This window comes from Notolepis coatsorum (assembly GCF_963971535.1).
Source record: "Notolepis coatsorum genome assembly, chromosome: 17".
NCBI classification, from domain to species: domain Eukaryota; kingdom Metazoa; phylum Chordata; class Actinopteri; order Aulopiformes; family Paralepididae; genus Notolepis; species Notolepis coatsorum.
Genome location: NC_140181.1, coordinates 96,038,644 through 96,052,017, shown reverse-complemented (window position 1 = coordinate 96,052,017; position 13,374 = coordinate 96,038,644). Strand labels below are relative to the sequence as shown.

Here is a 13,374-nt window from a genome sequence, read left to right as displayed (position 1 = left end):
GTTCTCAAGTTCACCAGCTATTAGCTCTCCAGCCATTGGCAGAAGTCCATGCCCACGGTTGTGGAGCCTGGCGGCCATTGGCACAAAAGACTGGCCAAGACGCACAAACACGATCCACACAAAAACGCGTATTTCTTTCCGTTTGGCCAGTTTCAAGTTTGATTTGATTTGATTTTAAATCTTTATTTCGAACATGTACATATATATAAAAAAATAAAAATAAATCATTGATCTCTAGCAATGAAATGTAATCAAATTTTAAATTTTAAAAGAGAACATAACTCAATTTACATGTTCGAAAAGGAGTAGAAAGAAGTATACACTTATTTAATCCTACCCCTTTTCCACTACTCAAAATGAATGTACTGATTTAAAACATGAAAGAAATCAAATAAAATTCAGTTTGAATTGTCTCATGTTTGTACATTGCTGTTCCACAGTTTCACTTCACATATGGAAATGCAGTGTCTTCTCATGGTAGTGCGTACACTAAGAACTTTTAAATTGAGTTCTCCCCTCAGATTATAACCCCCCTCTCTTTCAAAGAACAGTTCTTGAATGTTTCCTGGAAGTACATTACCTTTTGCTTTATACATTAATTGTGCTGTTTTAAATTCCACAAGATCAGTTAACATGAATGTTTTTGACTTTAAAAATAATATGTTTGTGTGATCACGATAACCTGCAATGTGAACTATCCTTATGGCTCTTTTTTAGAGTATAAAAAGTGGTTGTAGTGTAGAATTATAAGTGTTTCCCCAGACTTCATTCATTCATTAAGTTGTTTAATTTAACTAAAGATATTGTTTATTATAATAATAATAATAGTTTTTTTATCCTCGTCCTTCCAGGTATAGACCAGGGTCAGATGACCTACGAGGGCCAGCACTGGCATGCCGCTGAGGCCTGTTTCTGCTGTGCCCGCTGTCGACTCCCGCTGCTGGGGTGTCCCTTCCTCCCCCGTGGGGGGCTCATCTTCTGCTCCAGGCCCTGTTCCCTGGGAGAGGATCCCGACAACTCGGACTCCTGCGACTCGGCCCTCCAGAGCAGCAGGCCCCCGCAGCTCAGACCCCCGCAGCAGCTCAGGCGCTGCGAGATGGCAGAGAAGAAGACCCAGCAGCAGCCGCAGCAGCGCTGTTCCCTGCAGCAGCCAGCTGAGGGCGCCAACCTCTCTTCTTTGGTTCCTGGGAAAGAGTGTGTTCAAGCTGCAGTGGAACAGATAGGGAAAGTGGAAAATAAAGGTAGGATTCCAGGCGCTTTTTACTACCTGATTTGCGTACAACACGCCAGTGGCCTGAGTCTACACTGGAGCAAAATGACTGAAGAATGTTGTGTTTTGTGGGTTGCAAACAGGAGTTTACAAAGGTTTTGTTTGCAATTAATTCTGTTTCTATCAGGAAGGTGAGAGCCTTCATTGAGAGCAAGCATTACTTTCACATTTTGCTGTTAAATATAAAGAATGTTGGTATTTCCTCTGATTTGATTTGTTTGTGTTCAGTCATTTTACTCCAGTATGTGAAAACAATAAATATATATATTATATTTATATACTATATGTATATATGCCCTTATATATACCATTCCAGGAGCTGTTAATCACTCACGAAGGCCTTGATATATATTCTTAATTTTCATAATTTTAGTGAAATGTATTCATTACTTCCTGGAGTACATACATCATAAATAATACATCATAACTACCTACCTCAAACTATAGTCTACCCATTATACCTCTGTATGATGGCATGTACAATAGTGTTGTATATACCATATATTAGGGGTGTAACGGTACACAAAAACCACGGTACGGTACGTACCTCGGTTTTGAAGTCAAGGTTCGGTATGGGTTTTCGGTACAGTGGGGGAAAGTTTGGCTTTCCATGTTCCACTCAGGGGTGATGTAGTGTGCAGTAACTAATTGTACTTGTAGGGCTGTCAACGAATATTCTATATTGAAATTAATAATCGACTTGTAAAAAATAAAAATAAATAATAATAATTATATTAGATTGTGAAAAAAACAGCCCCCGGTGGGCGGTCGTTAGTGGTTAACATACCGTTGTATTCGTTCGGTACACAGCTGTTCGGTACGGTACGGTACACACTGAAACGGTTCGGTACGGATACATGTACCTTTACACCCCTACCGTATATATACATTTATATATTTTTTTATTTACCGCATATATATCCATATTTGTCTGAATATACCTGTATAATCCTTCTACTGTATATACCTACTTATACACCTGCATATAACTGATATAACTCTGTATGATAGCATGTACAATAACGCTGTATATACATTATATATACTTATTCTTACCATATATATATATATATATATCCACTTCTGTCTGTACATACCTGCATATAATCCTTTTTACATATCTGTAGATACTACATCTATATCTGTACATATCTCTTACCTACTCTTACTAGTTACGCTGCTGGTCAGTATGACTTACTATGACGTCTTTATACCTGTATCACTATACATATTAATACTACAACTCTGTGTACATACATCTGATTAGCACTATTATTCAGTAGTAATTTATATATTTTATACCCAGTTTAATCACCTGTATATTGTATATTACTGTTGCACTTTTCTATTACATTTGGATGCCAAACTTCTTTTCGTTGTACTGTACTTGTGCTGTATAATGACAATACATTTTAATCTAATCTGACTTTATAGCTTTGGTATGTGTGAGATTATGGCCATAATAAATGTGAGTTATTTCTTTGGTGGAATGTTCCTTCAATGCCATTTGCCAGTGAGCATTCACGTAGAACCTAGAAAAGTGCCTTATTGTTTACATACCGCGCCATTTTCAATTTCACATATAGCCTACTAGTGTGGTATTTACATGCTATATAGGTCAACTCAAACGTGACCCTGTTAAACTAAAAGCTATTATGTTGGCAGGTTGCTGTTCATATTATTCTCTCTTCATGTCATTTATTTGCCTCTTGTGTCTTTCAGGCGTCCACTGCACCACTCTGGTTCCAAATGGGGTTCCTGTCCTCAACGGCCATCCTTATCCCAGGGGCTCCTACTCGCCCCTCCCCCACATCCACTTAACCAATGGCGTGGGGCCGTCTTGGCCCGGCGACCTATCGCATTACGGCTTGCTCCCCGGTCAGCCTCCTGTCAACGGCCTGGACTACCTGGGAGAGCTGAACGGCTACACTGGACACCCGCTCACTAACGTCAGCTCCAGGGGAACCTCCACCACGGACTGCAGGAGCTGGGTGGAGAGGAGCAGTCAGGTCATGCAAGGTATATCAGAAGCACAGACCAGGGTTTGCACAAGGTCCTTGAAGTGCTTATTAAATTGCTTGATTTTTTTACCAAGAAAAAGTCAAGACCTGGAATTCCTTGGAAACAGCCCATTTTTTTTTAACAAGGTGCTTAAAAAGTCATTGAAATTCAAATCAACCATTCGCATTGAACGTTTTGTTCATCCATGATAAAAAATTTCTGAATCAAGAAATAATTTTTTTTAATTTAAAGTGTAACTAATTGTGGGGAATTGGTTTTAAGCCATAAATATTGGATCAGATTTTTTTTCCTATCAGAAGCACAAGCCACTGAGGAAGTGGTAGTGGAAGTTATGTTATGGGGGGGCGACAGTGGCTCAGGAGGTAGAGCAGGTCATCTGGTAGTCGGAAGGTTCCCGGTTTGATTCCCGCTCCTCCCAGGCAGGAGATTCCCGCTCCTAAATATAGGCAATAAGATTCAATCTGAACATAAAAAATACAAGAAAGAATAAACGGTGTAAACAATATAATTAACTCTGAATATAAAAATATGATAAAAGTAAACAAAGGGGCAGATGAGGGTCTGTATTAGAGGATGACATGTTTTCGGGATTCCCGCGGGATGGGAGTCAATTTCACTTTGAATCCCGTGATTGGGCAGAACCGGGAGTAAAAGTCAACGGGAGCAGAAGGGAGTGGGAACTATGACAACAAAATCAACAGGATTTGGACGGGAGTGATACATCGGTGCATCACTAATGTAAATGTTTGGTGGTTTTATATTTAACTAAGGCAGACATCAGGGCTGTACAGCATGCTATGAAAAAATCGGTCTGTGCGATGAATGAATTTACTGCACTAGCACCCGTGCGATAGGCATTTGGTTCATATCGATACTCTTATTTTGAAAATCCTGTGGCATTTCCTCCCAAGCGCAGCTCCGGCAGCCCAACAACAACAGTGTGCGCATTTTGCGACCAGGAAATAAGTCCCTGCCTGTTTTTCCCTGCAACGCTTTCAATGCATCTTACATGCTTTGCATCCTCACCAAAACTAACTAGTTAGCTGCTACCGGTAACTAAACTAAGTTAACCTGGCTCAGAGGCAGATAAAACAGTGAGGAAAGGGAGGGGGCAGGGGAGCCTCACCCGCTCTCTGTCCCTCTCTCTACGTCAATACAAGATACAAGATACAAGAGTTTTATTTGTCACGGCATACAGGTATACAGTGAAATGCGGGGGGTCTTGCCCGCAACGATGTGCATAATACAATAGTAATATATAATAAGAATCCAACCAATAGAGCGACATTGTGCAATAAACAAGTAAACAAAGTAGGGCATGTCGGTATCTGTACATGAGTTATTTACAGAGCATGGTAGGACATGCTAGGTCCGGTAGTGCAGTACACTGTTGGCTACGGATGAGGCACTGGGTCTTTATGTACACTGCTATACAATGCTATATTATACAATCTCAAGTTATACTATACTATTCTTAAAGTGACCTTTCCTTCTGTAAAGTGTCCATAAGTGTGAGCGTGTGCAGCATGAGTGTGTGTGTGCTCGTGTTAAAGTGGCTGCTAGTGTGTGAGCGTGTACAGTGTGTGTGTTGTGTGTGTGCTCATGTGTGCTTGTGCGTGGAGAGTTCAGTGTTCAAGGCTCTGATGGCCTGGGTGAAGAAGCTGAGCCGAAGTCTCTCTGTCCTCGTTACTGGTGTTCGCAGGCGTTTGCCTGACCGCAGCAGCATGAACATTCAATGATTTTGAGGTCAAAGGAGTTTGATAGTATTTACTGAGGATGGCCAGATAATGTTGATATTTAAACATAACAAATATAATACATAATAAATGTATACATGATCATGCAACATAAAAAGAAATTAGGAACTGTTTGGGAGAGGGAGGTAGGGAGGGGTTTTAGGTTGTGTGTTGTGAGTTCCAAAAAATTACTTATTTCAAGTTTAAAGCTCAATATATCAAAACGTGGCACTTTACAGTGAACATGAGGTCTATTTGTATTAAAAACAATAGATTGTTTTTCATTTAAATGTCTGGAGGAGCTAAATACATTTTTTTCAAATTATATTTTCGTTGTATACCTTTTTTTGAGTTGATCTAAATGTTACTGATTGTGTTAAATGAGCTCATGATATTGTCTCATATCGATTGCAGGCACCTGCATCGTATCGTATCGTATCGTGGCAGACTTTGTGATTTCGGCAAATATCGTTGTCCAAAGAATCGATATCGTATCGTATCGTGATGAAACTGGTGATTCCCACCCTATAGAGTCCATACATCCAACACCAAATCCCATAAGTCCTTACACGTAACATGTCTGGCTGTGTGATGTCAACTTGTCAGCATGAAAATGACAGCCAAACATGGCACTGCAACAAAATAACACAAATATAATAGGCACATTTGTGACTGTTACAAATATAACACGTTTTATACTTGTGCTACAAGATCTTGGCCTGTGCTACAAAACTATCAACCTCTGTAGCACCAGTGCTATGTGCAAAAAAAGTTAACGTACAGCCCTACAGACATGATGTGACCCATGTACTGCATATTTTATACTGAGGAAGAAAAACGGAGCAGGATTGGTAAACGGGAGTGGGATGGGAGTGGGATTCTATAAAAGTTTGGCTCGGGATTGGGACGGGATTGGGATCAGTCCTCTGTGGGAGTGGGAGGGAGTGGTTTTCTTTTTCGAAACTCTCACTTGGGATTGGGATGGCGATGGGATTATTTCTGTGGGAGTGGGAAGGAGCGGGAGTCAAAATCCACTCACATGTCAGCCTCTAGTCTGTATGCCTTATCAGTTATATTATATATTAAATATAGGCAATGAGGAATTTGAAAGATGAGCAAGTAATACATCACCCACAGGAGGGGTTACAGCCAGAGGAGGAGGAGATAGTTCAGCGAGAGGTCAGCGTCCCGGCAGCCTGAGGGATAAAGCTGTTACTCTGGTGGAGTGGGAGGAGACTGAGGTGTGGGCGGGGGGGGGGGGGCTGTGTGGGGGATGGGTGGAGAGGCTGTGAGGGTGGAGAGACTGTGTGGGGGTGGAGAGGCTGTGTGGGGGTGGAGAGGCTGTGTGGGTGGAGAGGCTGTGAGGGTGGAGAGGCTGTGAGGGTGGAGAGGCTGTGAGGGGGTGGAGAGGCTGTGTGGGTGGAGAGGCTGTGAGGGTGGAGAGGCTGTGGGGGGGTGGAGAGGCTGTGTGGGTGGAGAGGCTGTGAGGGTGGAGAGGCTGTGAGGGTGGAGAGACTGTGAGGGTGGAGAGACTGTGAGGGTGGAGAGGCTGTGAGGGGGTGGAGAGACTGTGAGGGTGGAGAGGCTGTGAGGGTGGAGAGGCTGTGAGGGTGGAGAGACTGTGAGGGTGGAGAGACTGTGAGGGTGGAGAGGCTGTGAGGGTGGAGAGGCTGTGAGGGTGGAGAGAGACTGTGAGGGGGTGGAGAGACTGTGAGGGTGGAGAGGCTGTGGGGTGGAGAGACTGTGTGGGGGTGGAGAGGCTGTGAGGGGGTGGAGAGGCTGTGGGGGGGTGGAGAGGCTGTGGGGGGGTGGAGAGGCTGTGAGGGTGGAGAGGCTGTGAGGGGGTGGAGAGGCTGTGGGGGGGTGGAGAGGCTGTGAGGGTGTGGAGAGGCTGTGTGGGGGTGGAGAGGCTGTGAGGGTGTGGAGAGGCTGTGAGGGTGGAGAGGCTGTGGGGTGGAGAGGCTGTGGGGTGGAGAGACTGTGGGGTGGAGAGACTGTGTGGGGGTGGAGAGGCTGTGAGGGTGGAGAGACTGTGAGGGTGGAGAGGCTGTGTGGGTGGAGAGGCTGTGAGGGTGGAGAGGCTGTGTGGGTGGAGAGGCTGTGGGGGTGGAGAGGCTGTGAGGGTGGTGGAGAGGCTGTGAGGGTGGAGAGGCTGTGAGGGTGGAGAGGCTGTGAGGGGGTGGAGAGGCTGTGTGGGTGGAGAGGCTGTGAGGGTGGAGAGGCTGTGAGGGTGGAGAGGCTGTGAGGGTGGAGAGGCTGTGAGGGTGGAGAGGCTGTGAGGGGGTGGAGAGGCTGTGTGGGTGGAGAGGCTGTGAGGGTGGAGAGGCTGTGAGGGTGGAGAGGCTGTGTGGGGGTGGAGAGGCTGTGAGGGTGGAGAGGCTGTGAGGGGGTGGAGAGGCTGTGAGGGTGGAGAGGCTGTGAGGGTGGAGAGGCTGTGTGGGGGGTGGAGAGGCTGTGAGGGGGTGGAGAGGCTGTGAGGGTGGAGAGGCTGTGAGGGTGGAGAGGCTGTGAGGGTGGAGAGGCTGTGAGGGTGGAGAGGCTGTGTGGGGGTGGAGAGGCTGTGAGGGTGGAGAGGCTGTGAGGGGTGGAGAGGCTGTGAGGGTGGAGAGGCTGTGGGGTGGAGAGGCTGTGAGGGTGGAGAGGCTGTGAGGGGGTGGAGAGACTGTGTGGGGGTGGAGAGGCTGTGAGGGTGGAGAGGCTGTGAGGGTGGAGAGGCTGTGAGGGTGGAGAGGCTGTGAGGGTGGAGAGACTGTGAGGGTGGAGAGGCTGTGAGGGTGGAGAGGCTGTGTGGGTGGAGAGGCTGTGAGGGTGGAGAGGCTGTGAGGGTGGAGAGGCTGTGAGGGTGGAGAGGCTGTGGGGTGGTGGAGAGACTGTGGGGGGGTGGAGAGGCTGTGAGGGTGGAGAGGCTGTGTGGGGGTGGAGAGACTGTGAGGGTGGAGAGGCTGTGAGGGTGGAGAGGCTGTGAGGGTGGAGAGGCTGTGAGGGTGGAGAGGCTGTGTGGGGGTGGAGAGGCTGTGAGGGTGGAGAGGCTGTGAGGGTGGAGAGGCTGTGAGGGTGGAGAGGCTGTGTGGGTGGAGAGGCTGTGAGGGGGTGGAGAGGCTGTGAGGGTGGAGAGGCTGTGAGGGGGTGGAGAGGCTGTGAGGGTGGAGAGACTGTGTGGGGGATTGAGAGGCTGTGGAACCTTCCGACTACCAGACGACTGCTCTACCTCCTGAGCCACTGTCGCCCCACATATTAGAACCATTCAGCGTATCTGCTGGGTATTAAAAAGTCTTAAAAGGTATAATTATCAATTTAAGGCCTTAAATGGTATTAAAAAGTCTTACATTTAATTTGCACAGGAATTAAATTTTTGAGGGGCAGCCCAGCTTCGGAGGATGAAATAACATTAAATATATGATTTTTTTTTTTTTTTTTCTACTTTTTCTCCTCCTATTTTTCTGTATTTTTCTCCCATCCCAATTTAGTCGTTATGCCAATTCCCCCCTCCCCTTCCTGGTCGTTGCTTGCATTTGCCCCCCACTTGCCGGTCTAGGGAGCCCTGAAGTCTATCACATCCGGCTTCCTCCGATACATGTGGAGACAGCCAGCAGCCTCTTTTCACCTGACAGCGAGGACTCTCACTGGGGAAGTGTAACGCGTGGGAGGATCACACTACCTTCCCCAGTTCCCTCCCTCGCTGTGCAGGCGCCCCTGACCGACCTGTAGGAGTCGCTGTTTACAACGACCAGGACCCACCCCACCGGCTTTCCACCCGCTGACACTGCCAATTGTGTCAGTATGGACGACCGACTAAGCCGGAGGTACCGCGGCAGCCGGATTCGATCCCACTGTCTTTGCGGTGGTAGACAGACACTTAGTCCGCTGCGCTACCCGGCCGCCCATATATGAAATGTTTTTGTATTCAAGTGGTTGTTTTTTGCGGGGCTACCTGGAGCGTGGTGCGTCTGGCGAGAGCTTGTATTTCAATTGAAGTGTAGCCGCCAGTTTGTTTGAGTTATTTTTGTTAGTGTGGTCGTGAAATTGGTATTAAATTGAGCTCTAAGTGGTATTAAAAATTTCTTAAAAACTCTTAAATTTTACTTGTTGAAACCTGCAGAGAAGGGCAGAGTTAAAATCATGGTCTCATACGACCAAATTAGCTTTTGCTGAACTGTAGTTTTGGCTAATTGTGGCTTTGATTAACCCTTTCACTACCACACTACAGAAGGTTAACCTTTCACTACCACACTACAGATGGTTAGCCGTCTGTAGTGTGGTAGTGAAAGGGTTAACCTTCTGTAGTGTGGTTGTGAAAGGGTTAACCCTTTGATGTGTTGCAGTGAAAGGGTTAACGTTTGATCTCACACATTCTCCCCCTCTCCAGGGTTTCCTCCCGAAGAGACCTCCCCGTCGCAGGAGGTTGACCCCCCCAGTCCGTCTGACTCGCCCCCCCTGCCGCCTGCCATCCCGCCCAACCTCCCGCCCCCTCTGCCCACCAAGACGCGGGACCTCCTGCCCAGGGACTCGCTGGCCCTGGACTCACCCACGCCCAGCCTCTCCCAGTCAGAGGACAGACCCTGTGACCCTCCGCTGGCTCGCAACAGCGCCACCAGGGTCAGTTTCAGAGAGCCAATCAGCTGCAGTTACTCTGTCGACGTGGTGGAGGACGTGGACGAGGAGGAGGAGGGGGAGGAGGGGGAGCGGGCAGAGGCAGAGGAAGATCTGCCCGATGAGGAGGAGATGAACGAAGGTTTCGGACGCAGGTTAGGCCTCCAGAAGGGCATTCCGCCCCAGATGGACCTACTGGGTAAGACAAGACAGTACTGTGGGCTTTTGGGGGAAAACAAATTACTACAGGCATTCATAAAATAAATCAATTTGAATACATATTTTCAGAAGTTGGAGTGAGAAGTTAGACGTTTATGACGTGAATCTTACGTGGATCATGTCACATTCCCTTCAGAACTATCATGGTTCAGGGGCGGTCCTGGAAACCCGGGGTTCGAATCCCGGTGCCAGCCTGACCTCCGGCTTGGTCAGTTGTCCCTACGAACACAATTGGCAGTGTTCCCGGGTGGGAAGCCGGTGGGGTGTCCTCCTGGTCGTTGCAAACAGCGACTCCTACTGGTTGGTCAGGGCGCCTGTTCAGTGGGGGGGGGGGGGGGGTCTGGAGGAGATGGCGTGAACCTCCGCACACGTTACGTTCTCCCAATGAAGTCGCGGCTGGCGACTCCACATGTATCGGAGGAGGCATGTGGTAGTCTACACCCTCCCCAGAATGACAGTAGGGCGATGCGCGATGCGGGGAACTGGCATAACGACTAAATTGGGTGATGGTAGGAAATATAAAAAAAGAAATTATTTAAAAAATTACCACGGTCGTCTGAAAGCTTTTGTTTCCCCCAACAGACGGCTCCTGCTACCACCAGCGCAGCTTACGTCGGGGTTGGAACCGCTGCCGCGTGGCCTCAGACTCCCCCCTCCACCTGGGCACGGAGCGGCGCTTGCGACGCCGCGGCTCCGACCGGCCGCGGCTCGACACGCTGGACTGGAGGGGGGAGAAGGAGAGGGAGCGGGGCGCAGCGGCCTCGTCGCTGACCCTCCAGCCGGGCCGCCACAAACACGAGGAGGCCTGCTCCACCTGCTCCTCGTCCTCGGACTCGGAGGAGGAAGGGTTCTTCCTGGGCCAGCCCATCCCCCTGCCCCCGCAGCTCCGCAGGCAGACGGAAGGGGGGTCGGGGGAGGGGGGACAGGAGCGGGAGGGAGAGGGAGAGAGTCAGGAGGAGAAGGTTTTGGACAGGGGTCTGAGGGGCAGCATCAGGAGGCGCAGGAGGGCCCACAGCCTTGGAGCGAAGGACAAAGATAAAAACTGTGCCATCTCCTAACGCCGACCCGCCGTCACGGTGCAGGATGGTAGTTTCTAAATGACTGGTCAATAGACTTTTGTAGTATATGATGGGGGGGGGGGGGGGGGGGGGGGGGGGAAGCGTAATCGCTCTATAGAGTTTTCACTGGATTAATAGTTCCTTCTTCCTGTGTAAACCCGTCAGCAGGATCACACAAACGGCTCATTGGATTTAAAATCGATTTTAAAATCGACTCCTTTTGAATTCAATTCTTTTGATTCTGTACACACTTCTCTGAAGGCAGACTGAAGAAGTCACCGTTCCACAGGAGCGCACGGCGACAGACTACAGAGCAACGGACGTTCAAAAACGCGACCACGTTAAAGTAGAGTGTATGAAAAATATTGTATACTTTTTTTCAATTTTTCTTTCTTTGTGTTCATGTTGTTGATGTCAAGGCACTTTTTTTTATCGTTACATAAACACACCCCTATGTGGAGCTGAGTTGTGGAGCCTGTGGGCTAGATCCACAAAGAATGGATTGCACGGTGCTAGTTGCACCCTACTTACAATTAATTATAAATTGAAAATTCTACCCATTCTACAATCTGTTAATAAAAGTTTCAATCAATGAAATTTGATTGATTGAAATTTGTATTAACAGATTGCAGAATAGGTACAATACAGTACGGCTCAATACACACAATTGTTAAGGGGATGCAGACCAGAGAAAGACTTTCATCTTGTTTACACCAGGGTCCCCCATTTTCAATTAATAATGAATTGTAAGTAGGGTGCAACTAGCACTGTGCAATCCATTCTTTGTGGATCTAGCCCTGTGTGTTGTCAGTCACAGGTTAAAACGTTTTGTACAATAATTCCAGTAAACAATTAAATCATATTTCTTGGGAGGTATTCTTGCATTGTTTACATTCTTTTTCCTTTTTTTGAATGGTCTGTTGATGATGCAGAGAGATGTTCTCAAATTCATACCTCTCAACAAATATGTTTTAACAGGATAAACCTTGAACACAGTTAAAGGTGCTGTAAATTGTTAAGTAGCTCTACATTCTGACAGCCATCACTGATAGTGTTTGGTCAGTAACATCGGTCTCCTGTCCCTCCGTTCTGCAGTAAACACAAGAAGATATTTTCTGGTATCCCAGAGAGAGAGAACCCTAGATATTTGCACTTATTTAGAGATTATAAGAGATTTTGCCAAGCCAAATTTGCTTACTGCACTGGCAGATTATTTTACTTGTTTCAAGCTCATATTTGCTTTTTTGTATTTTGTGTTTACTCCAGAGTGGAGGGACTCATGTTACTGACCAGACACTCTGATGGCTGTCGGAATGTAGAGCTATTATTTTAACATGTAGACCACTTATTTCAACAACAAAAAAACACTTACAGCACCTTTAGACTGTGAACGTGCGGTTAAACCGCGAAAACACGCAGCCTCACAAAGGCAGTTACAGTGTTTATGTTTTCTATACATTCACACATGCACACTTAGCAGCATGCATGGCCAGGAATGTGCTGCCCCATTTGTTTTCAAACACATTCTTTCAACATGGTCAGATAAAAATAACGAGGGTTTTTATATTTTTATAGAAGATTTTTCTTTTTCTACACTGTTATGTGCAATTCTATATAGTCATGAAGACCAGATGACCAAATATTTGGGGGACGGTTGTACATGCCAATTAAAACTAAAACATGGTAGTTTTATACTATGTCGATTCAAAAGGATATCTATTTCTGCGAAAGATGGAGGATAGTCTAGAATGTATGTCTACAAAGGGAATACTGCGACTGTGTCTGTGTACATCTGTTGATTCTTGGTCTAAAATGGTTTTAATTCTCAGTAGTTACTTTCATATTCTCTGGTGCTGGTTACTGTTCCTCTCTGACGGTTCAGTGGGACTGCTTTGTGATGATAGCTGGTTCTGTAAGTCAGTTTTTATGGGAACAATAAAGATGCCTTAACGGGTCTCCTTTTGCCTCTTGATTTGCCCAACTACCGGTAAGTGATAACTAGTGACCAGTATTGGGTATTGGCCAAGTACTTGTACTCCATGTCGGCAATAGATACCAAGAAATTCAACTGCAATGGTGTTTTATTATCTTACATTAGAAAATACAATGGAAGTTTTAATATTTGAACAGATTAAGTTAAAGGTGCTGTAAGTGGTATTTTTTGGTAAAAATAAAATACTGATATAGAGTGTTTGGTCAGTAACATGAGTCTCCCAGTCCCTCCGTTCTGCAGTAAACAGAAAATACATTTTCTGGTATCCTGTTCCCACTTTATCCAATCAGGAGAGAGAACCCTGGATTTTCTTACTGCACAGGCAGATTTGTTTTACTTGTTTCAAGCGCATATTTGCTTAAAACTACTTATTTTTGTCAGGAGTTCTCTCTCGTGATTGGATAAAGTGGGAAAGGGATACCAGAACATGTGTTTTTTGTTTACTGCAGAGCGGAAGGACTGAATGTTACTGACCAGACACTCTAT

The 13,374-nt window shown here is 46.6% G+C and overlaps 1 protein-coding gene across 1 annotated transcript in view; it reads left to right on the top strand.

The window, feature by feature from the left end:
* Positions 1-10,913, top strand: part of prickle3 (prickle homolog 3) — a 153,429-nt gene extending 142,516 nt beyond the window's left edge. Inside the window, 4 exon segments of the mRNA XM_084333733.1 lie at positions 852-1,241; positions 2,993-3,289; positions 9,395-9,817; positions 10,420-10,913. Coding sequence (XP_084189859.1) covers positions 852-1,241; positions 2,993-3,289; positions 9,395-9,817; positions 10,420-10,895 — 1,586 coding nt within the window. The 3' untranslated portion in view covers positions 10,896-10,913.
* Positions 10,914-13,374: the final 2,461 nt, after the last annotated feature.